The 26,649-nt window shown below is 41.0% G+C and overlaps 1 protein-coding gene across 3 annotated transcripts in view; it reads left to right on the forward strand.

Moving 5' to 3' along the window:
- The window catches only part of fxr1 (FMR1 autosomal homolog 1), a 63,435-nt gene that overhangs the window by 28,741 nt on the left and 8,045 nt on the right, over positions 1-26,649 (forward strand). Inside the window, exons 9-15 of one of the 3 annotated variants that reach the window (XM_033032155.1) lie at positions 1,133-1,211; positions 2,813-2,922; positions 5,965-6,051; positions 9,737-9,935; positions 15,613-15,822; positions 21,400-21,609; positions 22,048-22,143. In XM_033032155.1, the coding sequence (XP_032888046.1) occupies positions 1,133-1,211; positions 2,813-2,922; positions 5,965-6,051; positions 9,737-9,935; positions 15,613-15,822; positions 21,400-21,609; positions 22,048-22,143 (991 nt within the window). The remainder of the gene's footprint in view (positions 1-1,132; positions 1,212-2,812; positions 2,923-5,964; positions 6,052-9,736; positions 9,936-15,612; positions 15,823-21,399; positions 21,610-22,047; positions 22,144-26,649) is intronic. The other 2 variants (XM_033032156.1, XM_033032157.1) reach the window with 2 other exon arrangements.

The raw sequence follows: 26,649 nt of genomic DNA on the forward strand, positions 1-26,649 counted from the left end.
AATTTAAGATCTGTGGAACACTGTGTCCAGGTTCTCTTGATTGACGCATTGTGACTTAGATACATTCTATTTCCAAAATTGAAACCTGAAATCTAATCCATTGGATAAGAACTCTAGTTTTATTGAGGATTGTGAAGTGTCATTGGTATCACAATGACAAATGCATTAGTTTAGTTTAGAGATACAGCGTGGAAAAAGGCCCTTCGGCCCACTGAGTCTGCACCGACCAGCGATCCCCACACATTAACACTATCCTACACACTCTGGACAATGTTTACATTTACATCAAGCCAATTAACCTACAAACCTGCAAGTCTTTGGAGTGGGAGGAAACCAAAGTTCTCTGAGAAAACACACACAGGTCACTGTTAGAAGATACAAACTCCGTACAGTCGGGATCCAGCACGGGGTCTCTGGCGCTGTAAGCTCTCAAAGGCAGCAGCTTTACTGTTGTGCCACCGTTTAAAAAAAGGAGATTTAAAAAATAAAAATAAAAGATCCCAATGCATTTTTTATAGGTTGAGAGATAATTCAATTATCCACGTAAATCAGATGAAACTGGGCCGATTAATATCCCACAATAGAATTTACTGTATAATTCAGTTGTAGTCCATTGCCTTTGTGCAAATGGAGCAGCTCTTGGGGAATGGGACTTGTGAAGTGCTGGCCCTGAAAGGCTAGAAAAATATTTACAATTTACTCATACACTTGATAAGTATAAAGATTGTGTGTACTTATCAAGTATAATGTATTTCCCCAAATTACTTTGTTTATAATGTTCAATTAATAAATATAATTTATTATTGTGAGTGATTAAATGCTGTCGTAATTTTTCCCTGAATTTGCACCAAAACACATTGTACGTACAATACATATTTTGCAAATAGCTAAGTTTAAATTATCTCCATTAAAATAATATTTTAGAAAGACCTTGCAAGCTCATGTTTTATTGTATCCCTGAAGAGAGGAAGAAGTAACAAGTAAGCTTGTTTGATATTTTTGGTGGTTAATATTTGTCTAAATATGGGGGGGGGTGAAACATCACCATAAAACAAAATGCTGGCAAGTGAGAATACCACGCGCAATATTTAATATTCATCGTAACATTAAGATTTTGATCTGTTGTTTACAGACTGAAGAAGCAGTTCAGAAAGCTAGAAATTATCTTGAGTTTGTGGAAGATTCTGTTCAGGTTCCCAGGGAATTAGTAGGTAAGTGTTGCATTAAAAAAATTACTCTTATGCATGTTTGAGATCAATGGGTTTCATTGGCACTACATTAATGTAAATATATATATAATGACTGTTAAGGAAACAAATTTAATATGAAAATAGTTTAACCCAAACTATGAATTGTGTGACCATTTATATAAACTCTTGTCGGAATATACATAGACAATAGGCACAGGAGTAGGCCATTCGGCCCTTCGAGCCAGCACTGCCATTCAATGTGATCATGGCTGATCATCCACAATCTACCCTGTTCCTGCCTTCTCCCCATACCCCTTGATTCTGCTAACCCGAAGAGCTCTATCTAACTCTCTTTTAACTGCATCCAGTGAATCGGCCTCCACTACCTTCTAAGGCAGAGAATTCCACAAATTCACAGTGTGTGAAAAAGTTTTTCCTCATCTCAGTTGTAAATGGCCCACCCCTTATTCTTAAACTGTGGCCCATTAATATGCCTTAATTCTGCTCACTAGGGCAGAAATATTGGAAGTCATTCAAGAAAGTTATCGGACTAATAACATTGGATACTTGATTTTTCAAAATCAAAGGCTAGAAATAGGAGCCTTCCATTTTGGGAGAAATATTTGGTCAATGTTATTGTAGCAGATATTGTACTGCAAATGGTATAAACTACTTGGGTGCAATCGCCATTTAAAAGCAAAATTGTTCGGTGCGAATGGAGAAAAGTTAGTTGAAATTTGGAAGCTAATCTGATGTGCTAACCAACATGACATTGACTACAGGGTTGGAAAGTTGTCAACTTAAGCTATGGCCGGTAATAACATATTTCTGGATAGATGAGTTAACATTGGGTCAAATGGCTTTCTTGCTCATAATTTGAAATTTAATGCAAAATAGCAGTCAAATATAGAGCATTGTATTAGTGTGTTTTTGAAATTATTTCACCAAGCACAGGGAGGGGGGGATTTGTTATTACTGATTGCCCATTATAACTGAGTAAAGTATTATTGTATGTAGTTGAACCTAAAAAAACTGCACTTGATGGTTAATACACAAAAAGACACAAAGTGCTGGAGTAACTCAGCGGTCCAGGCAGCATCTCTAAAGAATATGGGGAGGTGACGTCGGGACCCTTCTTCAGACTGATTGTTTGTTGAATTACTCCTGCACTTTCATCTTAAAATTATGCGTTGATGCCACTGGCCTGTACTAGCATGCCATTCATGACTATCTACAGCAGGGTTGGGTGAGAGGGCTATCATTGCGGCTCGCGTTGTGTCTTGTCGGTGGCAGCGGCCCGAAGAAGGCTCTCGCAAGGGGTTACAACGTGAGCTGCAACAACAGCCATGTCAACGGACCATGCGGTGGGTGAAGAAGGGCTCGCTGGTGTACCTTGCGAGTCGGGGTTAGCATTGAGAGCCAGGGCTGTAAGCGGCGAGATGGGGGTTGCATCGACAGATCTGTTGTGTAAAACCAAAATCTTACAAAGGGGTTTGTTGAAGTGAGCGTTCACTGTACTTTTCTTAAAATTCACTCCATCAATGGGTTTGTAATACACATGACTTGCAAAATATCTTCATTTGGTCTTTTCCCTTTCATTGCTAATCTTTTTTTTATTGCAGGAAAAGTAATTGGTAAAAATGGTAAAGTTATTCAGGAGATAGTAGACAAATCGGGAGTTGTTAGAGTGCGAATTGAAGGCGATAATGACAGCAGGCAACCAAGAGAAGAGGTAATCCATTGAAATGTTGCTCACATATATTTTGTGCAGAATGTTATAATGCCTGCTGTATACATTTTTTGGGAATCCACCCATGTTTATCTTTTTGACATTTTTCTTTATTTCAGATTTTCAGCATCTGAATTTTTCTTTTGGTCTCACATGAAACATTGCTAAAAATTACAAAGTTTTAAAGCTATATTTCTCCTTTTGTTATTCTGTGATAATACAGAAACTAATTCACTGTTTAATTGTGTTAAATAGGATGAAGGATCAGTTGCTAACACATTGGTTTATCGTCGCTTTACTAAACATTTCAATTTAAGTCCCATTGCCAAAATATTCATTCCTGGTCCGTAGCACTAAACCTAGGCTGTTGAAAGGCTGGAAGTTGATACGGAAGTCAATGACATCGTTCAGTAGACAAGACGGGCAGGGAGTGAGGAATGATAACATTGCATTTATTTCAATCCAAGAGGCCAAACAGGCAAGGCTTATAAACTAGGGGCATTGACAGGTTAGTGAAAATTGGATATTATACCATTACCGAAACCATGTTGAGGGAGGGACAAGACTGACAGTTTAAAGTTCCAGGGTACTAGCGCGATAAATGAGGAGGGGGGGGGGGGAGTTCATTTATTGATTACAAAGAAACCATCCGGCAATGGATGATGACATTACTGAAGGGTCGTTCAGAGAGGCTATATGGGCGGAGCTACGAAATGAAAAGGGGATGACCACCTTGTTGGGATTGTACTATAGTAAGTAGTACTGTACTAAATAGTCAATGGGAATTGGAAGAACAAATATGTTGAGAGTTGTTTAAGAAGGAACTGCAGATGCTGGAAAATGGAAGGTAGACAAAAATGCTGGAGAAACTCAGTGGGTGCGGCAGCATCTATGGAGTGAAGGAAATAGGCAACGTTTTGGGCCGAAACCCTTCTTCAGACTATGTTGAGAGATTGCTGCGAGTTGCGATAATAATAATAGTGTCATAGTAGAAGAGTTTAACTTTCCTAATATAGACTGGTACTGCCATGTTCAAGAACTTAGCAATGGAACTGAACGAACATGAAAACCATCCAGGTATTCCTCAACCAGAAGCCTTAGATGAACCAGAAGGTCCACATTCTTCTGAGGACCTGATCTCGGGCATTCAAGTCTGGCAAAGCAGCATCCTACAAGAGGTCCAGATAGGAGCTTAAGGCCATCAGAAAGACTAAAAGGATCTTTAGCTCTAAACTGGAGAATGCGGCAGATGTTTGGCAGGTGCGGTAGGTCTTGCACATTATAACTTCCTGCAAAACCAGGGAGCAGCTCGAGCAACAGTGATGCATCACTCCCAGATGAGCAGAGAACACTGATGAACCTTCCTGGGCCCCCATACCCCCCCCCCAATACATCACTCTGCTCATAGACCACAGCTTGGCGTTTAACACCACCATCCTCTCCAAACTGGTTACCAAGCTCAGGAAACTGGGTCTATGCGCATGCCTCTATTTCCTCGTCAACAAGACCACAATCTATGAATTGGCAACAACATTTCCCCCTTGACCATCAGCACTGGGGCAGCTCAAGACTGTATACTCAGGCCCATGTTCTACTTGCTCTATGCTCATGACTGTAGCCGGACACAGTTCCAACTTGATCTTCAAATTCGCTGACAACACCAGTTGTTGGATGAATTACAAATGATGATGAGTCAGAGTATAGGACGGAGATAGATTGACTGAACAAAAGGTGCCAGAACAGCATAGACACAAAATGCTGGAGTAACTCAGCGGGTCAGGCACCATCTTTGGAGAGAAGGAATGGGTGACGTTTCGGGTCGAGACCCTTCTCCAGGACAGCAACCTTCCTCTCAACAACAGTAAAACCAAGGAATTGATTGTTGACTTGGAAGAGGAAGGTCGTGGATCCACAAACCTGTCTTCATCAACGGAACAGTGGTGGCGAGAGTCAAAAACTTCAAATTCCTGGGAGTGCATTCTTTGAAGACCTGACCTGTAACCAGCACACTGATGCAATCATAAAGAAAGCCCATCAATGCCTCTACTTCCTTAGATGATTGAGGAGATTCAGTATATCAACAATAATCTCTTGAACTTCTACAAATGTACTGTAGAGAGCATATTGACTGGTTGCATCACAGCCTGGTTCAGCAACTTGAATGTCCAGAAACGAAGAAGACTGCAAAAAGTGGTGTCAGCCGCCCAGCCCATCACGTGTACTGACCTCCTCACCATTGAAGGGATCTACAGGAGTTGCTGCCTCAGATGGGCAGCCAGCATTATCAGAGACCCACATCAGACTGGCCACACTCTCATTTCAATATTTCAATGTTGGCATTTGCACTTATTTAATGTGGAAAGATGGTCAACGATTCTGACAAAAATGTACAGCACCAAAGGAGGAGAAAATGAGGACGACGAATGTTATTTAGAATGACTGTAAAGAAGTTGGGAAGTTGGAAGATGTAGAATTAGAATTGTAGAGCTTTTCACAGCTGGAATCTTGGTAGAATAAGGAATGTGTGATGCTTGAGATAATTTGGCAGCAATGCAGAATTGTCGAGTCGTAGAGCTGAAGAGGTTTTGAAGATAATGGTGTAAAATGACTGAAACCATTTTAATGGAAGGAAAGGGGCAAGAAGGGAGTCATTTATGGTATAATTTAGGATACATGGTAGGAAGGGAAAGTGAACAGTTGGGGCTGCAGGAATGGGATCAAGGAAGATGTGATATCTCAAGGTAACTTACTTTCAATTATGTAGGAAGGAACTGCAGATGCTGGTTTAAACTAAAGAAAGACAAAAAGCTGGAGTAACTCACAGGCAGCATCTCTGGAGCGAAGGAATGGGTGACGGGTTGAGACCCTTCGCTCCAGAGATGCTGCCTGTCTCGCTGAGTTACTCCAGCTTTTTGTGTCTTTCTTCCAATTATGTTAACTACAATGGGAGTACGTTCATTCTAAAATTGTTGATCATTTAAATTAAAAGTTCCATTTTCTTTGGAAGGATTGTAATGGTGGATTTATTTTCTAAAATTTCCACAGGGAATGGTTCCATTTACTTTTGTTGGAACGAAGGAAAGCATTGGAAATGTGCAGGTTCTTTTGGAGTATCATATCTCTTACCTGAAGGTATTCACATTTGTCGTCTTCTTATGGTAATGTTTCAACCTCAATAAACCATATGGGGGTATGGTGGAGGGGAAGAGTTAGTGGTGGATTATTATTCAAATAGGGGAATAATAAACCAATCCCAAGTCACTGTCATCGAGCACTGCTATCCTTCCCCTGAACCAAGAATGCTACATTCAGTTTTGATCCTCTTATCTAAAAAAGCATATTGTAATATTAGAGGCAGTGCAAAGGAGAAACAAATGTGTTGATTCCTGGGATGCGAGGGTTGTCCCACCAAAATAGTTTTGGCCTGTATTCCTTTGAGTTTAGGAGAATGAGGGTGATCTTTTTCAAACATATGTGATTGATTCTAAAGGGGCTTGATGGCGTTGATGTTGAGATGTTTTCACTCGTGCTTGGATCCTGAAAGTGGGGACATGACAACTAGAAAATTAGTTATTTCTTTAAAATGAGGCACAAATCAATTTCTTGCACTGGGTGGTGGATTTCTAGAATTCTGTGTCCTGTTGGTGGTGGAAGATGGATCATGGACAGTATTTAAAGTAGAGGTAGATAAATATTTGATAGATTTCTTTATTTTTGATGATTAGTTACCCAAGAAGCAGATATGTTTAAGAAGGAACTGCAGATGCTAGTTTTACCCAAGAAGCAGACACCCCAGCTTTTTGTATCTTAAGCAGATATGTTTCAGCTATTAAGAAAACTGTTGGAAGCCATGTCTCTGGAATGTCAGGATGAACCTTTCAGTAGTTCCCACTGCCTGAAAATGGCTTATGAGAGTTTGCCCACCTTATGTGTAGGAAGGAACTGCAGATGTTGGTTAAACCATAGACAGACACAAAAAAAGTTGGAGTAACGCAGCAGGACAGGCAGCATCTCTGGAGCGAAGGAATTGGTGATATTTCGGATCGAGACCCTTCAGACTTTCAATCTGAATAAGGGTCTTGATCCGAAATGTCACCCATTCCTTCTCTCCAGAGATGCTGCCTGTCCCACTGAGTTACTCCAGCTTTTTGTGTCGTATCTTTTGCCTACCTTAAGATCTCTCGTTAAAGATGACCTAATTAGAAATCTCTTAATGTATGCTATTGATTCTCTTTAATGAATTGTTTGGTTTTCTTTGCTTATCTCTATATATAGATTATATTTTCAATAGCATCAGATAAACCTAAATGAACACTTTTCAAAATAGAACATAAGAACAAAGGTGCCTTTTGTGTTGTTTATAATAAAATAATGAGATATTGGGGTGCTTATTTGTCTTTTTTAATTGTGGTTTTGAGTTACTAGCATACAGTGCCCGCCATAATGTTTGCGACAAAGACCCATCATTTATTTATTTGTCACTGTGCTCCACAATTTGAGATATGTAATAGGAAAAATTTTAATAGAGGCCATTTTTATACATTTTGGTTTCACCATGTAGAAATTACAGCAGTGTTTATACATAATCTCCCCCCCCCCCCCCCCCCCCCCCCCCATTTCAGGGCACCATAAAGTTTGGGAGACAACAATGTCATGTAAATGAACGTAGTCATGTTTAGTATTTTGTTGCATATCCTTTGCATGCAATGACTGATTGAAGTCTGATTCATGGACATCACCAGTTGCTGGGTATCTTCTCTGGTTAAGCTCTACAATACAATACAATACAATACCTTTTATTGTCATTTGAACCTCACATGAGGTTCAAACGATATTTGGTTTCTGCAGCCATACAAAAAAAGAACCAAGACACACACCAACACAATTTCAATTCACATAAACATCCATCACAGTGAGTCCTCCTCACTGTGATGGAAGGCAAAACTTAAACATATCTCTCCCCTGCACTCCCCTCTCCCCCCCATGTCAGAGTCAAAGACAGAGTCAAAGCCCCCGGCGGGCGATGTTAAATGTCCCGCAGCCATTAAAGCCACTCCGGGTGATGCAAGGCCACGCACCAGGTCTTGGTGTTGGAGCCCCGGCGGGCTCTTGGTGTTGGAGCCCCGGCGGGTGCTCACAAAGTCCCGCGGCCATTCCAAGCCGCGCGGGGCGGTGATGTAGGCCCCGCTCCAGGTGATGTAGGCCCCTCTTCAACCCCGCAACTCGGGCGGGAGAAGTCGCCGTTGCGGAAGCCCCGAAAAGCGGTCTTCCACCATGGACCCGCGGGCTCCCGGTATTACTGTCCACAGACCTGCGGTAGGAGCTTCCGAAACTCCGGGTGTCGGGTCACAGCAGCGCTCCACCACCGCTACACCCGCTCCGGACTCGGCCAGCTCCGTGATGGTGAGTAGATCCGCAGCTCCGCGACTGGAGCCCCAGGTCATTCCTGTTGGAGGCAGCTCCACGTTGCAGCCCCAACGACAACGGAGACCCGACAAAGAAAAGGTCGGGTCTCCCGTGCAGGGGAAAGACCTTAAAGTTCCCCCACCCCACCCCACCCCCACACACATGCCCCGACAAAAAAAACAATAAAAACTACATAGAACAAGACAGAAAACAATAAAAAGACAGACGGACTGCAGAGGCCGCTGCTGACAAGAGTCGCGCCGCCCAAGAGAGTACCAGGCCTGTATTGCAGCCATCTTTAGCTTATGCTTAAGAAGGAACTGCAGATGCTGGAAAATTGAAGGTAGACAAAAGTGCTGGAGAAACATATGCTTGTTTTGGTGGCCAGCAGAGCTCGAAATTAACGGTTGCCCGATTGCCAATGGCCACCTAAAGTCCCGCCGGGTAACCTAAAACCCGTGTCATTTTGCCCGGCTTTGCAAGCACCCGGGCACCTGCCGTTCAACTCTGAGCGGGGGCCCCCCTCTCTATCTCTCTCTCTCTGTCACTCTCCGTCTCCGCCCGCCATCCGTGTCTGGGCTGCCAGGTCTATGGCCGCTCCTCCGCTGGCATGGCCGGCCGCCTTGCACATACGCACTGCCACGGCCTGCACATGCGCACAACCATGGCCAGCACATCTTCGGCTGCTCTGCACATGCGCACTGCCACGGCAACTGGTCGGCGCCGGGCACTTTCTCCCTATCTTTGCATTGTGGGAGATCTGGCCACCATTGCTGTCCGGTCGCCGCCTCGCCGCGACTGCTGAAAACCAACGCAGAATCACTCCCTGGAGCTGGAGGCAATTAAACACACCAGAGCAATTACAAACACCTGTGAAGCCATGTGTCCCAAACAAAGGGTGCCATTAAATGGGGGGACTGTATAAACACAGCTGTAATTTCTACCCGATGAAACCAAAATGTATAAAAAAAAATACCCTTTAATAAAATCTGACAGTGTGCACATGTTTTTTTTCTATTACAAATCTCAAATTGTGGAGTACAGAGGCAAATAGATAAATGATGGATTATGGAGGGCACCGTACATTGTTCTTAGAAACTGTTCTAATAATTAAAATTGACATTTTTTTGGTCACTTAAAATTGAAGTACAGCACAAAGAAAGTATTGATTGGGTGTCATCTGCATGCGAAAATGGGTCATCAATCAAACACCAAGTGCAGGCCAATACTTTAAACACTTGATTGTTCTTAAAAAATGCTGACTTTCACAGTAGATCTACTCTCCAACCCTTTAGTAGTGCTATATAGTTGATCATCCTTTTAATTATAGTAATTTGGTATTAATCCAAAATTATTCTCTGTTGCTTTCAGGGATAATCTTAATAATTTGCTTTGTTTTTGCATGTTTTAGGAAGTAGAACAGCTGAGAATGGACCGGTTGCAAATCGATGAGCAACTCCGGCAGATTGGTATGGGGTATAGGCCAGTGGCAAGTCGACCAGAGAAAGATAAGGGCTACATCACTGATGAGAGTACTGCTTCTTCACTGCGTGGTGGCAGATCCTATCGTGGCCGTGGTCGTCGAGGACCAAATTACACATCAGGTTATGGTAATTTAATTACATTTTAATACCAATTGATGCTCAGATACTTCAGACTATATATTTGTAGTATATTTTTTTTTTTTTTTTTTACAGTGTCTCTAGAATTAATTTTCATGCAGAGTGAATACAAAATTAGGAAAGAGCAGAACCTCGCGGGTAGTAATTTCTGGATTACCCCCAGGGCCACATGCCACTGAGGGCAGAAATGGAAGGGTAGGCCAGATGAATATGTGGCTGAGGAGCTGATGTACGATGTTAAGGAAACAGATTCTTGGAACATTGTGCTACTCAAGAGGGTGTAAACTAGATTGGCAGAGCGAGTGGGTCCCAGAGCAGAAATGAGACGGATGAGAAGTTGGGGGCATATACTGTTGTCAGAGAACAAGCTTAGTAGACAGGACAACTAGCAGTATGGCATGGAATGAGGAAAAACTGGTTTAAACCGCAGAAACAAGAACCTGCAGATGCTGGTTGAACTCAAAATGGACACAAGGTGCTGAACTAACTCAGCGAGTCAGGCAATATCGCTGGAGAACATGGATGGGTAATGTTTCGGATCAAGACCCTTCTTTAGACATATTGTACGGGTGGGGGAGAAGAAAGCTGGAAAAGGGAAGGCGCAGACATAACCTGGCAGGCAATAGGGCAACATGGCGAGGTGGGGGTTGATCATAGATGATTGGAACAAATGCCAGAGATAACTAAAGAAGGAAGGTGTGCCACAAGTTTAGTTGTAGATTGTAAAGTTGAAGGGAGGAGGGAAGAATAGGTGGGAGTCCAGGTGGGGCACAAGGAACGGAAGGGTGAAAAAAAGAGAGAGGGGAGGGGGGTGGGGGGGTTGTGCACAAGGAAAGTGGGGTAGTTCGTGAGAGGTTACCTAAAATTGGAAAATGGTCATATCATTGGGTGATAAGCTGCCCAAGAGATGTTCCTCCAGTTTGCTAGTGGCCTCACTCTAGTAATGGTGGCCCAGGACAGAAAGGTCAGTGTGGAAATGGGAAGGGAATGGGAGATCCAGTAGGCGTTGACCTTTGTTCCAACCATCTGTCTATGAAAAAAGGAGAGCTCCTGCTGCCCAATTACCTGCCACGCTCTGTTCTGCCTCTCCCTTTTCAAGCTTTCTTCTCCCCCCCCCCCCCCCTATAATCAGTATCAAGAAGGATCTCAACCTGAAATGTCTATTCAATATGTATGGAAGCCATGAGAAGAGAGGACGCAACTCTTAGAGAATAAGGTAGGACAAGTGACTGAAGTGTTAATGGAGCATTTTGGAACTAGTGACCATAATCGTCCCGGTTTTTTAAATAATTATGGAGAAAGATACAACTGGTCCACAAATTGAAGACCTAAGTTGACACAAGGCCAATTTTGGAGGCAATAGGTGGGAACTTGCAGAGTACAACTGAGTTTGACTGCAGGTAAAGGGATGCCTGGAAAGCGGGAGTCTTTTAAAAGTGTGATAACAAGAGTTCAGAAACAGCAGTTTCCTGTTATCTTAAATGGCAAGCTTGGCAAATTTAGGGAACTTTGGCTGATGACGGATATTGAAGCTCTGGACAGAAAAAGAGAGGCATATATCAGTTTGGACAGAAGATATACACGAAATGCTGGAGTAACTCAGCGAGACAGGCAGCACCTCTGGAGAGAAGGAACGGGTGACTTACTCCAACCTTTTATACGCTGACAAGAAAACTGAGGGGGACTAGCCCCCAAAACAAGCATAAGCTAAAGATGGCACCAATACAGACTTGGCAGAGCATCACCAGAGAAGACACTCAGCAACTGGTGATGTCCATGAATCGTAGAATTCAAGCAGTCATTGCATGCAAAGGATATGCAACAAAATATTAAACATGACTACTTTTATTTACATGACATTGCTGTGTCCCAAACATTATGGTGCCATGAAATGGGGGGATTATGTATAAACGCTGCTGTAATTTCTACATGGTGAAACCAAAATGTATAAAAATATCCTTTATTAAAATTTGACAATGTGCATTTTTACCGCATGTTGTTTTCCTATTACAAATCTCAAATTGTGGAGTACAAGAGGCAAATAAATAAATGATGGGTCTTTGTCCCAAACATGTCATTGGTAGCAATGTGCACCACCTCTGGCTGCTCACTCTTCCCCTTGGGAATGTTGTGTAACCCGGTCACTTAGTATTCAAGACCAAGATGAATAGATCTTTAGATTTGAAAGAATGTGTTGGTGTGGGAAAATGCCACTGGGGTATAAGATCCAAATGAATGGCAGAACAGATACAAGGGGCTAAGCGCTTCTATGTCTATTTTAAGCCTTTAATCTCATTTGCCCTGCCCTTCTTATGAACTAATTGCTTGTGTGGCGAGTTAATAGAAATTTAGACAACATTAAATCTGCAAGTTTAACATTGCCAATGAAGTCCGCTTGCTTAGATGCCTCCTTATGGCAAAATAATGTTATTTTTAGGAGGAGCAGCAGGATGACGATTTCTGGTCCACATGTGAATAACTGGAAACTGTTCTGATGAGAGAGTTTGAACCAATAGGTCAACACTAGAATGTGAAATCTCAAAGAGAGTGATAACCTGTTGCCATATGAAAATTGGTGTTGGTTTGAATTTATGGCTCAAAATAGTTATGGGAAATGGATTTTGATTCTTGAGACACTGCTGCAGTATTGGAGTGAGAGACAACTTTTGGGTGGGGTTGCAAACTATATCTTGGTGATTCTGATAGAAAACAGAAACATAAAAAATAGGTGCAGGAGGAGGCCATTCGGTCCTTCGAACCAGCACTGCCATTCATTGTGATCATGGTTGATCATCCCCAATCAATGACCCGTGCCCGCTTTCTCCCCATATCCCTTGATTCCACTAGCCCCTAGAGCTCTAACTCTCTTAAATCCATCCAGTGATTTGGCCTCCACTGCCCTCTGTGGCAGGGAATTCCACAAATTCACAACTCTCTGGGTGAAAGTGTTTTTTCTCACCACATACTTGAATGGCCTCCCCATTATTCTAAGACTGTGGCCCATGGCTCTGGACTCGCCCAACATTGGGAACATTTTTCCTGCATCTAGCTTGTCCAGTCCTTTTATAATTTTATATGTTTCTATAAGAACCCCCCCCCCCCCCCTCATCCTTCTAAACTCCAGTGAATACAAGCCTAGTCTTATCAATCTTTCCTCATATGACAGTCCTGCCATCCCAGGGATCAAACTCGTGAACCTACGCTGCACTTCCTCAATCACAAGGATGTCCTTCCTCAAATTAGGAGACCAAAACTGCACACTATACTTCAGCTGTGGTCGTACCAGAGCCCTATACAACTGCAGAAGAACCTCTTTACTCCTATACCGAAATCCTCTTGTTATGAAGGCCAACTGAGTTGGATGATCAGCCATGATCATATTGAATGGCGGTGCAGGCTCGAAGGGCCGAATGGCCTACTCCTGCACCTATTTTCTATGTTTCTAACATTCCATTAGCTTTCTGCACTGCCTGCTGTACCTGCACGTCAACTTTCAGTGACTGGTGTACAAGATAAAGATTTTTTAAACTGGGTAATTGGAGTAGAGGGATCAGCTGATCGTCATATTACTTTGAAAAGGAACGGTTAAGGTCATAAAGCAAGGTAGACACTTGCAAGATGCACGGAATTTTTGTAACCGTGGATCCGTGAAAATGTTAAAACAAAAAAAATAGCATGTGGTTAAAACTTAAATCATGTTATCTGAATGCATGCAACAACATAATAAACATGTCGTTTTAATAACCTCGTCTTAACAAGGGTGGTGTTACATGCTGATCAGAGTGGGGAAGTAAAATGGGTATCTCTCCTGGAAAGGAAAGAATGGGAAACTAGTATTGTTACCTTGGGAAAGGATGACTTGAAGGAAATTATCAAGAGTGGAGATAAAAGAACAGAAAAACGTTGGTTGAATAGTTTTTGCCCTCAAACTCCAACATGTTATCCTTTAAAGCTGTGCTCCTGAAAGTTATTGAGATTGTTGGTAAAGCAGTTGAGGTGTGGATGTCAGACATTACAGCAGTTCTTGCCAGCACCTGTGAACCTGTTCATTAAGGTTGTGGAGTGAGGGTAGAGTTTTGAGATTTGGCCGGTTGAATGTGCACCTTGTGGTTACTAGCTTCTTTATGTCTTGCATTTTTGCATTTTTCATGGAACTGCTTCCCTCTTTTAGCTTGGATAATCAAGTGTAATTGTATGTTTTCCTCATTATAAGCTTCAGAATCAATTTCAATGAGTTCCTGCAGGTGGAGCTAAAATGAGACTAACTTTTGACTGTCCATTTGTGCAGTGTATCTGCCCCTAGTTTAAATTTCCTTTGTTTTGTACTTTCATGTTAAATAGTCTGTTCCATGATTATGTTCAATGGAAGCTTGCTATTTCTTAAAATTTCTATCACCATTTTTCTCTTTTAACTGCCTATTTGCTTAATCTCCTTTGCTCCTCCTAACCTACTCGCTCATCTGTGATGGACGTTTGTTTAGTCTTTTTACTCCCGTATTATTCCATTGTTACATATTTTACCTTGTGATGTAGTCATTTACGCATATCTCATTGTTTCTACGTTACAATTTTCTTCCTTAAATATTTTTCAGCGGAAAAAAATGTTTACCTCGCCCCTCAATCTTTTATTTTAAAATTGACTGATCCTAAAAGTCTTGTCTCCATCGTAAATGTAATGAGTTCAAGTTTTAAATTGTCACTGCCAAGAAAGATGTTGCATCACCTACCAGTTTCTTGATTTCATGGAACTCCAATATTCTAATAGGAGTCACATCTTCAATCTATCATTTCATATTGTGTGACGTCGCACAGAATTCATTAGGAGGTTAAGAAAATTGATTTATGGGCTACAGCTGGGTATCTTGACATTTTGATTCTTTCAGTAAAGGAATCTTTGGATGCAATGGAAATAATATCGGTTTGGTGACTAGCATATGATCATTGAAAGCAAAGTTTACGGGAATGGGAACTCTATTGGGCCATCCATCTGTTGTTCCAGAGATGATGTGTCCAAACAAAAATTGGGAGCAGGAACCTGGGAGCACATCAGTTTGATGTTTAGTGATTAGGGTGGTGGGAAGGTGAAGTGAATTGTGAAATACAAGGCGTAGCTGATACAGTTCAGTTCAGATACAAGATCAAAAATAAAGTGAAATAAATATTAAATGGTAAAACTATTAATTGAGTGAAGGAGCAAAGGCAGCTAATTGTATTGACTCAGGCCATTAAAAACAGCAATGCAAGCAGAAAATGTCAAGGAAAATGAGGACTGAGGCTTTGTATCTAGCTCAGAATACAAAATCGTGGAGGTAATATTAAATTTGCGCAACACATTGATGCGTTCTTACCTGAAACATAAAAATGCATTGGAAAGATGTGGAAATTCATTGGAGTGATTGGCTATTTTAAATAAAATCTTCACAAACTGAGACTTCTCTGCCAGAATAGAGAAGATTGAGTGGTAACCTAGAGTTCTTTAAGATCCTACTGCTTGTACTCATGGTTGTGACAATGAGAATACTTTGTGACAATGAGAATACATTTCAGACTAAATAATTCAAAAAGAAACAATTGATTATTTTTAAGTTTTATTGGATATCTGGGGTTAATTGTATGTGGACTATGGCTTCATTACATCAACAATGTGTATTTATTTGTTGCTCAGGTACAAACTCTGAATTGTCAAATGCTTCAGAGACTGAATCTGAACGAAGAGATGAACTAAGTGACTGGTCACAGGCTGCTGAAGATGATCGGGAGTCAAGACCACATCGTGACAGTCGAAGGCGGCCTGGAACTGGGAGAGGTCGGAGTGGAGGGCAATCCAGCAGAGGGCATGGGGGAGCACGTGGTGGCAGCTCGTCAATTAGTTCAGGTAAGATTTTTAAATAGGCCTTCAGAGTGATAGAGTCAGAACATGATGCTTTATATTCCCTAATTTTATTACAACCATGACCTGTTTTAGGCAACACATAAATGACTACGTGATTATAGAACATAATGAGTTCAGTTTGAAGGAGAGAGGAAGTAGGGTTTTACTGCTTATTTTCAAATTGGGCCTAAGGGCCTGTTTCCACGCAGTATCACTATGACTATATATTTGCAAAAGTTAGTAAGAGTCATCCTTCTGAACCTTCTGAATTTTGTAGTCGGCAGGGCAGTACTCTGCATATCGTCAACTTGGACAATTTACATTTTTATCAAGCCAATTAACCTACAAACCTGTACGTCTTTGGAGTGTGGGAGGAAACTGAAGATCTCGGAAAAAACCCACGGGGTGAACGTACAAACTCCATACAGACAGCACCCGTAGTCGGGATCGAACCCGGGTCTCTGGCGCTGCATTTTGCTGTAAGGCAGCAACTCTACTGCTGTGCCACCGTGACTGCAGACATGCTGAATTTCCTTGAACTTCTAAGGAAGTAGAGGTGTCGGTTTGCTTTCTTGGCCATGGCATTAATGTGGTTGGACCAGGACAGATTGGTGATATCTACACCCAGGAACTTTGATGCTCTCAACAATTCCACTTCAGCACCATTGATGCAAATTTGGACATGTATTCCACCCTACTCCTTGGGGTTAATGACTAGGCCCTTCATTTTGATGGCACTGAGAGACCAGGGTGTTGCCTTGCCACCATGCTACAAAAATCTCTTTCTCCTTCCTGGATTCCAATCAATCAATCAATCAATCAACCTTTATTGTCATCTTGCAAGCAACAGTTGTACAGTGCAAAATGAAAAGACGTTTCCCAGGGAATAGCGGAGCATCGCACATGAAACTTAAAACATTTCACACATAATAACACTAAAAACAATCCAGTCCCTGATGGAACAGTATAGATAGTTAAAAGCAGGTAAAACACAACGTTAAAATACAATAAACCAATCATAAAAATGTCCGGGGCAGCTGATTTGAGTGGCCAGTGCCAGTTATTAAAGTGGCTAGTGCCAGTTATTAAAGTGTCCGTGCCAGCCGCAGAATCAAGTGACTGTGTACAGAGTGACTGTTTAGCAGCCTCACAGCCTGTGGTAGGAAGCTGTTTAGCAGTCTTGTAGCTGTTTAGCAGGCTTTGATGCTTCGATATCTCTTGCCTGATGGCAGGAGATCCAGGTGTATGTGGAGGGGGTGCAGTTTGTCCTTAGCAATTCTCTGAGCTTTTTTCAGACAGCGTCTCTGGAACAGTTCTTGTACCGAGGGTAGGGAGACGCCAATGATCCTCTCTGCTCCCCTCACTACCCTCTGCAGAGCCTTCCTGTCCGAGAAGTTGCAGGTGGAGTACCACGTATTTATGCAGTACGTGAGTAAAGACTCCACAGTACCCCTGTAGAAAGTCCTGAGGATGTTGGTGGGGAGTGAGGCCTGTTTTAGTTTCCTCAGGAAGTGCAGTCGCTGATGGGCCCGTTTGACGGTCCCAGTGGTGTTCCTGGACCAGGTGAGGCTGTCTGTAATTTGCACACCGAGGAACTTTATGCTCTCCACTCACTCCACTGTGGTGCCACTGATGTTGAGGGGTGTATGCTTGTTGGAACAAAGCCCAAAGATCAAAACAAAGGTGTGAGACAAAAAGGTTGAATAGTTGGGAATTTGTGAAGCCAAAGGAAGAAATGTGGATGGAGAGGTAGGGGGAAAATGGGAGCGAGTCTAGGTGGGGCACAGGGGAGGGGGGAAAGAAAGGTGGGATGTGGGGGAGAAAGGGGATGGTGAGGTGGAGGGTTCTTGGAGATTACCTAAAATTGGAGAATTCAATGTAAATACCGTTGCATTGTAAACTACCCAAGTGGAATACGAGGTGCAGTTCCTCTAGCTTGCGTGTGGCCTAGGTCTGGCAGTGGAGGAGGCCTTGGACAGCAAGGTAAGTTTGAGAAGGGGAGTTAAAATGGTTAGCAACCAGGAGATCCATTAGGCCTTAGCAGACTGAGTGTAAGTGTTTGGCGAAATGGTTATTGAGTCTACGCTTGGTCCCGTTGATGTGCAGGAACACTGGATGCAAATGTTGAGGTTAGAGGAGGTGCACGTCAACCTTTATCTCACCTGGAAGGACTGCTAGGGTCCCCGGGGGTATTCTAGAGGGGCAGGTATTCTATAAGGACAGGTATTACATCTCTTGCAGTTGCAGAGGAACTGGGTCTACCTGTAGAAGGGGTGGTTTTGGTGGGAAGGGGTGAGTGCACCAAGGAGTTGTGGAGGGAACTGTTTCTGTGTGGCTGGGGATGGGAGGTGACTGGTGATGAGATTACGTTGGAGGTGATGAAAATGTCGGAGAATTATGTGTTGGGTGTAGCTGGTGGGGTGAAAGGTGAAGTCCACGGGAGCTCCCCCCACCACCACCATCCTTGTTCTCACTGGGGGGTGGGAAGGGGGGGGGGGAGCAAGATCAGAACTGCAAGACACAGAGGACACATGGGTGGGGGATCTATCAAAGACAGCATGGGGAAATCATGTTTACTAAAGAAAGAGGACATCTTGGGTGTCCTAGAATAGAAAGTCTCATTTTGGGAGCAGAGGTGTTGAGAGTATGGAATGTCGTCTTTGCAAGACTGGTAGGAGAACGTTAGTCCAGATAACTGAGAGTTGGTAGATTTGTAATAGACGCCATTCGATAGTCTGTCCCTTGTGATGGAGACTGAGAGATCAAGAAAGGGGAGTGAGGTGTCCGAGACAGTCCAGGTAAATTTGAGAACAGGGTGGAAATTAGTGCTGAAGTTTATTAAATCAACGAGTTCTTGCACGGGTGCAGGGGCAGCCTCGATGCGGTCGCCGATGTAGCGGAGAATGAATACTGGATGGTGTCAGTGTGTACCTGGAACAAGCACTGTTTGATGTAATCAACAAATGGCAGGTATAGCTGGGGGCCATGCGAGTAACTTGAAGAAAGTGAGAGGGTTCAAACATTCTCTGGTGCTGGGTAAAGAGATCTCAATAATACGCTTGTTTCACATGATGCTCTCTTTCATTGAAGTATAAATTGTCAGTGGATTACAGGATTATGGTTTGATGGTGTACATTATAAGATGTTATTTGGAACGGTTGGTCTCTTGGGTGTGTCATTTGCACAGGTTTCACTGTGCCTAGTTGCTTTTACTCTCCCAAAACAAGTGTAGTGAACCAAATATTTGAGTCATTTTATTGATAATGATCCTGCTCTAGTTTTATTTTAATTTTATTTTTTTTCACGATATAGAATAAATTGGAATAAAAGCGAAATTATGTCTTTAAAGCCACAGGATTCGAGACACTTACTAAAATTCCCCTTCAAAATTGCAACAGAAAAATTCAAGTATCTGGGTATTCAAATTACGAGAAGACACAAATCATTATTTAGTGCCAATTTTATGCCACTATTAAATAAACTGAATGATATGATTAAATTTTGGAAAACGCTCCCGTTCTCATTGATAGGTAGAATTAACGCTATAAAAATGACTTTCTTACCACAATTAATATATTTGTTTCAAGCGATCCCAATATATATTCCAAAATACTTTTTCAAAAAACTAGATTCTACTATCACTAATTTTATATGGGATTACAGAGCACACAGAATTCAACGAAAGCATTTGTGTAAACCTAAAGAAGTTGGGGGTTTATCATTACCTAACTTTATGTATTACTACTGGGCAGTGCATATTAAGAACATAATGTTGGATAGTTCCACTCAGCAGTTGGAGTGGATAAGAATGGAGAAAGAGGAGTGTTATCCGCACGATATAGGAACGATCTTGCTCTCACCGATAAAATTGAATAGTATATATAAGAAGAACCCAATTATTCACAATACAATAAGAATTTGGAAACAAATAAAAGGTCTCCTTGAAATTAAATAATCTATCAGTACTAACCCCACTATTGAACAACCCCGCATTCAAACCATCTCTCATCGACAAAACAAATCAACAATGGGATAGACTGGGGATTAGGAAAGTAGGGGATATGTATGAATTGGGCAAACTGTTATCATTTCAACATTTAAAATTAAAATTTAAACTGAAGGATAATCAATATTTTAAATATATACAGATATGTGACTTTATGAAGAAATATACACATAGATTTCAAACTATATTTTTAGACCCTTTAGAAGAAGCAATGAATATTAAGGCTGATTCACAAAAACTAATATCATACTTTTATAATAATATATTAAATAGAGAATTACCCTCAACAGAGGCACTAAGAGAAGATTGGGAACATGAGCTAATGATAAAGATCTCGAAGGATAGATGGGAAAAGTATCTGATGAACACACATAATTGTTCAAAAGGGAACTGCAGATGCTGGAATATCGAAGGTACACAAAATTGCTGGAGGAACTCAGCGGGTGCAGCAGCATCTATGGAGCGAAGGAAATAGGCAACGTTTCGTCTGAAGAAGGGTTTCGGCCCGAAACGTTGCCTATTTCCTTCGCTCCATAGATGCTGCTGCACCCGCTGAGTTCCTCCAGCAATTTTGTGAACACACATAATTGTTCTATTAAAGCAAGACTTAATTCAATTCAAATTATTACATAGACTATATTATTCAAAAACGAGGTTGAATAAATTTTATCCAAACGTCTCTCCCAGATGCGATAAATGTTTGTTTCAAAACGCTAATATAACACATTCATTTGTAGGATGTACAAAGTTGAATACATTTTGGAGCGATATATTTGATATATTTACAAAGCTTTTCAAGTCCAGAATAGAACCTAAAACGGAATGGATTATATTTGGAATAATAGTAGAAGATATCAATTTAAATAAAGACCAAAACCTTTTTTTAAATTATGGGTTAATAATTGGAAAGAAATTGATACTTAAATTTTGGAAAAATACAACCATACCAACTGTTAAAATGTGGATTAGGAATATGATGGACATAGCACGCCTTGAAGAAACGAGACTCCGACTAATAGATAAATATGACCAATTCTTAAGGAGTTGGTCTCCTTTCATCGACTTTTTGCAATCATGTGTTGCAGCGGTACCGTAAAGATTGCTGATTTCAGTTCATGCCGTGGATAGATCTACATCTCCGAATAAAGATTTGAAAATTTCTCTTTTAAGGGGCCTTCTCTCCTATGTCTACTTTCCCACTTTTTTTTTTTTTATATACACACTTCACGTTTTTCTACTCTCTACCATCTATTTTTCCAATTTTCCCCTTTCTATTGTTTTCTTTTTCTTGTCTTGCTTACTTCCTTCTCATAACATAAAACTAGAGGTTGTACATAGAATGGATTACGGTATGACATAGTTGGCACCTAAAATTAGGTTCCACTGTACTGTTTTGTACTGTATTAACTTCTAATAAAATTTAAAAAAAACAAAAAAACTAGTTTTTAACATGTAATATACATGTTCCCAATAACTTGCTTGAACGTGTACACAATTAAATTGTAAAGAAATAGAAATATTATGTACATTTAGATATTTGAAAATAGACTTAATAATATTTATTTTTCACTCAGTGTTCAAGGATCCAGATAGCAATCCTTACAGTTTGCTAGATATTGCTGATAACACGGAAACAGACCAAACAGCAGACACTGATGGTAGTGAATCTCACAGCAGCTCAACCCGTCGCAGGAGATCACGCAGACGAAGAACTGATGACGATGCTACTATGATTGATGGAATGACAGAATCAGACAGTGCTTCAGTTAATGAAAATGGTGTAGGTATGTAAATGCCCAACTTACTTGGAAGATTATTTGCCCAGTTCGTATTTACGGGCTGCCTAGGTTACGTACACCTGACTTATGGGCATCCCTACTTATGTGTGATCTCCCATAATATTTTGAATTCAAAAGTCTACATACATAATGGTCATTCCTATAAATGGCAGAACTTGTTTCTCTCTACATTTGTTGTAATTGTTCTAGTCAATCTTGTGTGAGATTGATGCCATTTATTACATGTGGAGGTATGGTTCCCAATATCGAGTGACTTTTGTGTATTTTCTGACTTGTGGACAGAACCGACTTTTGGATGTCTGTTAAAACAGAACCGATTCGTTAACTGGGGACGGCCTGTAACTTGAATTAACTCCATGCATAGGACTGCTATAGTGAATAAATCATTAAAGAGAAAGCCTCCCTCACCCTTTACATTTACAGATGATAATGAGAGGAAACCACAGCGGCGTAATCGCAGCCGCAGGCGTCGTTTACGTGGTGATATTGAAAGCTCTCTGAGCAGAGACAACCAGCCAGGTAACGCCCATAACAAGCATGCTAGGGTGTTTAGAGTATTAACTTTTTAAAATTTGTGTCACTGTTGCACATTATCTAATTAATTAAATTTAAACAGCATGTCTTCATGGGCCTGCTGCTTGTAAATGATAAAGTTGCTTTGAAAGTCTTAACAGATTTGATTTTTTAAAGTTACTATGCTGAAGAAATGGCAATTTAAAAACAGTATCTTGGTGCAATAGTGTATATTTATGAAAGATATCTAGGATTTGGCTTTAACTGGTGTTTTTCAAGGAAGTTGCCCACATTATGAAAAGTCTAAGATTCCAGGTGATGGATCAGATCTTGGGTTTCTGGGTCTGAATAGTGTAGACCAAGAAAATCCCAGGTCTGAATTTAGTTCATCCCATTTAAAGTGAATATTTAAAGTATCCCAGATTAAAATATCCCATCTGTTTACGGTATTACAATTAACTCCAGTGCTTAGTTTGAAAGAGAAAAATTAAAATAGCCATCCAGCATGCAGATTAGCTTTCCGTTTCATCATGCCATCCTTTTTTGCATTAACGATTCCATTTTTTTTTTCCAAATGTTTTTTTGGGATTTGGACACTGTCCCCCACTAATTGTCCTAGAGGCGATAAATGTACATTAATGAGGTACCTGCTGCTGAGCAGCTTGTTAGACTATTTAGGAGTCTGGAGTTATATATTGGCCAGATTGACTGGGTATGGATGGCAGATTTCCTTCCTCTCAGGCCACTGGTGAACTATATTTTTACGTTAGTTTTGGTATTAACTAAGACTATTCTTTCCAGGTTCCACGTTATTAACTAAATTTGAATTCCCTGTTGGGATTTCAACTTGGTCTCCCAATTGTTAGTGTCTTATCGTTGGAATATTAATCATGTAATTTAACCATTGCACCACCTTTGAACGCTGACAAGTAAATTTTGTGGTCTAATTCTTGATTCGTCATCATATACAGTATCTATGAAATGGAAATGATGCTGGTAGGTGCATTATGTCTGTACCAGCTATCTAAATGGTAGCACTAATCTTCTCTTGACCCATGCACTGTAAACCTTTCCACTTTAGTAGACTGCCTTCTGATTGAAACACCTTTTCTGTTTCCCTTTTATCAAATCTTTTAAGCAATGTTTGAATTTTCTTTGATCTTCTCTGTTCAAAGAATAATGTAGGATTTTCTAGTATCTATGTGCAAGATTTGTCCCTCGCCTCTGATATTCTGAACAATACGTCTGGAACCTCTTCAGTCTGAAAGTCAGTCCTAATTCTTGGTGCCCAGCTGAGTATAAATTAGTTTAAGTTCTTTTAGTATAAAATCCTTTTTAATGTACTTTGCATGCTTTTTTTCCCTAGATTTGTGTTTGTGAACACTCATTTGTGAACCCTACTTAGTTTATACTAAATGGCACAATAACTTTCCCCTTTCAAATATGAATCGTTGACCTCTGATTTTAAGCTGCCATTTGGGTGTCCTAATTACTAACATGTTTTCCTGAGATGTGCTGTTCTCATTAACCTCCTCTCTGTTTATTATGCAATAATTTATAAGATAACTTAATTGTAATATTGCTGTTCTTTGAACTACTAAATGTAGTTTGGTCATTTTTCACAATGTTTCTTTATTCTAAAACTGAAATTTTGTCATGCATGGGCCCCAGCTGTGCCTGCCTTTTTTGGTTAGTTCCGTTGACCAGTTCTTATTTCAAATATACACTGGCACCAACTCTCAACTCTTTCTTTGCTACATCGACGACTACATTGGGGCTGCCTCCTTCACCTGTGCAGAAATTTACCATGAACTTCCACCCTGCATTCAAATTCACTTGGACCTCTGACACCCCTCTCCCCTTTACTGCTCTCTGTCTCCATCACAGGGGACAAACTATTGATTGATGTCTTCTACAAACACCAATTTCTGCAGTTATCTGTACTATACCTCCTCTCCCCTTGCTTCTTGCAAAGAAGCCATCCACAACTCAATTTCTCAGTCTCTGCCACATGCTCCCAAGGTGAGGCTTTCCATTTTAGAACATCTGACATGTCGTCTTTCTCTAGCAAATCTGACCTTTTTACATTTGCAGTCATAGATGGATCCACTTTCCTGTGTCCCGTTCTACTCTCGCTCTCCCTGCTCCCAGGTGGAACAAGGATAGTTCCCCTAATCCTCGCCTTTCACCACAACATCCTACACATCATTATCCAATATATACGCCGCCTTTAACTTGATCCCATCACCAGTCACATCTTCCCATCCCCACCCCTTTCCACCTTCTGCAGAGATAATTTCCTCCGCAATTAATTTCTACTGCAACCACAGCAGATGCAACACCTGTTCCTACAGTTCCTCTCTCGCATCCATCCAGGGACCCCTTGCTGTCCTGGGTGAGATGGAGGTTCACATGCAACTACTCTAACCTCATCAACATTTGGTGTTCCCAATTTGGGCTCCTTTACATCAGCGAGACCAGGGTAGATTAGGTGACTTTCGCCGAACAAGTGCTCGGTCCACTGGATCTCCCGGTTGCTAACAATTTTAATTCCCCTTCTCATTCCCATACTGACCTTTCTGTCCTGGGCCGCCTCCATTGCCAGAATGTGATCATACGTAAACTAGAGGAACAGCACCTTATATTCTGCTTTGATAGCTTACAACTTAATGTATGAACATTGAATTTTCCAATTTTAGTTAACTCACCTACAATCACCCTACTTTCTCTCCTTTCTTCCCTTCTCCTTTTTTCCCCCTTCTCTTCCCTGTGTCCCTTATCGGATTAGCATCCATTCGTCTGTATTCCTTTCTCTGGCTTTACAGTTCGTAACACTTCTGTCCTTATTTGCTATGTCGCTCTTCCAGGGAGATGCTAAATGCATTTCGTTGTCTCTGTACTGTACACTGTACACTGACAATGACAATTAATGACAATGACAAATTAAAATTGAATCTGAATCTGAATCTTATCTCCTATGTTTTGTCTTTTCATCTATGGCCTTTGTCTAACCATCTGCCAATCAACCCCCCTCACCTGCGTCCACCTATCACTTGCCAGGCTTTGTACGACACCCACTTCTATTCCAGGTTTTTCTCTCTTCTTTCCCCCCCCCCCCCCCCCCCCCCCCCCCCCCATCACAGCACATTAGTCTGAAGAAGGCCTGAAACGCCACCCATTCCTTCTCTCCAGCAATGCTGCCTGTCCCGCTGAGTTACTCCAGCTTTTTGTGTCTATCTTTGGTTTAATGGAGCATTTGCAGTTCCTTCCTACACATTTAGTCTGAAGAAGGATCTCAATTTGAACTGTTAGCTATTCATGCTTTGTTTTTTTTTTAAATTTTGTTTATTTTTATTTGTTTATTTTATTAAAAGTTAATACAGTACAAAACAGTACAGTGGAACCTAATTTTAGGTGCCAACTATGTCATACCGTAATCCATTCTATGTACAACCTGTAGTTTTATGTTATGAGAAGGAAGTAAGCAAGACAAGAAAAAGAAAACAATAGAAAGGGGAAAAAGTGGAAAAATAGATGTTAGAGAGTAGAAAACGTGAAGTGTGTATATAAAAAAGAAAAAAAAAGAAAAAAGAAAAAGTGGAAAGTAGAAATAGAAGAGAAGGCCCCTTAAAAGAGAATTTTTCAAATCTGTATTCGGAGATGTAGATCTATCCACGTCATGAACTGAAATCAGCAATCTTTATGGTACCGCTGCATCACATGATTCCAAAAAGTCAATGGAAGGAGACCAACTCCTTAAGAATTTGTCATATTTATCTATTAGTCGGAGTCTCATTTCTTCAAGGCGTGCTATGTCCATCATATTCCTAATCCACATTTTAACAGTTGGTATGGTTGTATTTTTCCAAAATTTAAGTATCAATTTCTTTCCAATTATTAACCCATAATTAAAAAAAACATTTTCTATTCATGCTTTGTTGAATGGTGAAATTAAATTACCTATTAGTACTTTGCTTACAACATTAATATCCATTTTGAATTCTACAAGCTAAGGTCAGAATACAGCCAAGATTCAATGGATTAAGCCATGCTGGTGACCCTATTAAATTAATTGGGCTGTATTAGATGCTGCAGACATGGCTGGCTTAAGGCAGAAGGACCTGGTGAAATGTGGTTTCTTCTATCCTTTTTACTCAGAATATACTGACTCTCCATTTGATTAGTTGCAAGCCCTCTGGTAAATTGATGGCAGATACCCCCAGGTTTATGCGCTGCCAAGTACAGGTGCAGAAGTTATAATTAATTAAAAGCTAGAGTACAATATTTTTTATGCACTGCACTTCACAAAAGATGCATTGATCCTTGGTGGATGTACGGTATTGATTTTGTCAACAATATTGGGGTTTGAATGATGAAACCATGCTTGAAACCATGCTTCTGTTTACTTGCACATTGATGGCCGTGGGTGATCTAAGATATTTAAAATTAGAGCAAGATTGGAAAATGCACTTTTTATCGTGGAATATAGAAGCAGGCCACTTAGAGTTGGAG

This window comes from Amblyraja radiata, chromosome 13, assembly GCF_010909765.2.
Source record: "Amblyraja radiata isolate CabotCenter1 chromosome 13, sAmbRad1.1.pri, whole genome shotgun sequence".
NCBI classification, from domain to species: Eukaryota; Metazoa; Chordata; class Chondrichthyes; order Rajiformes; family Rajidae; genus Amblyraja; species Amblyraja radiata.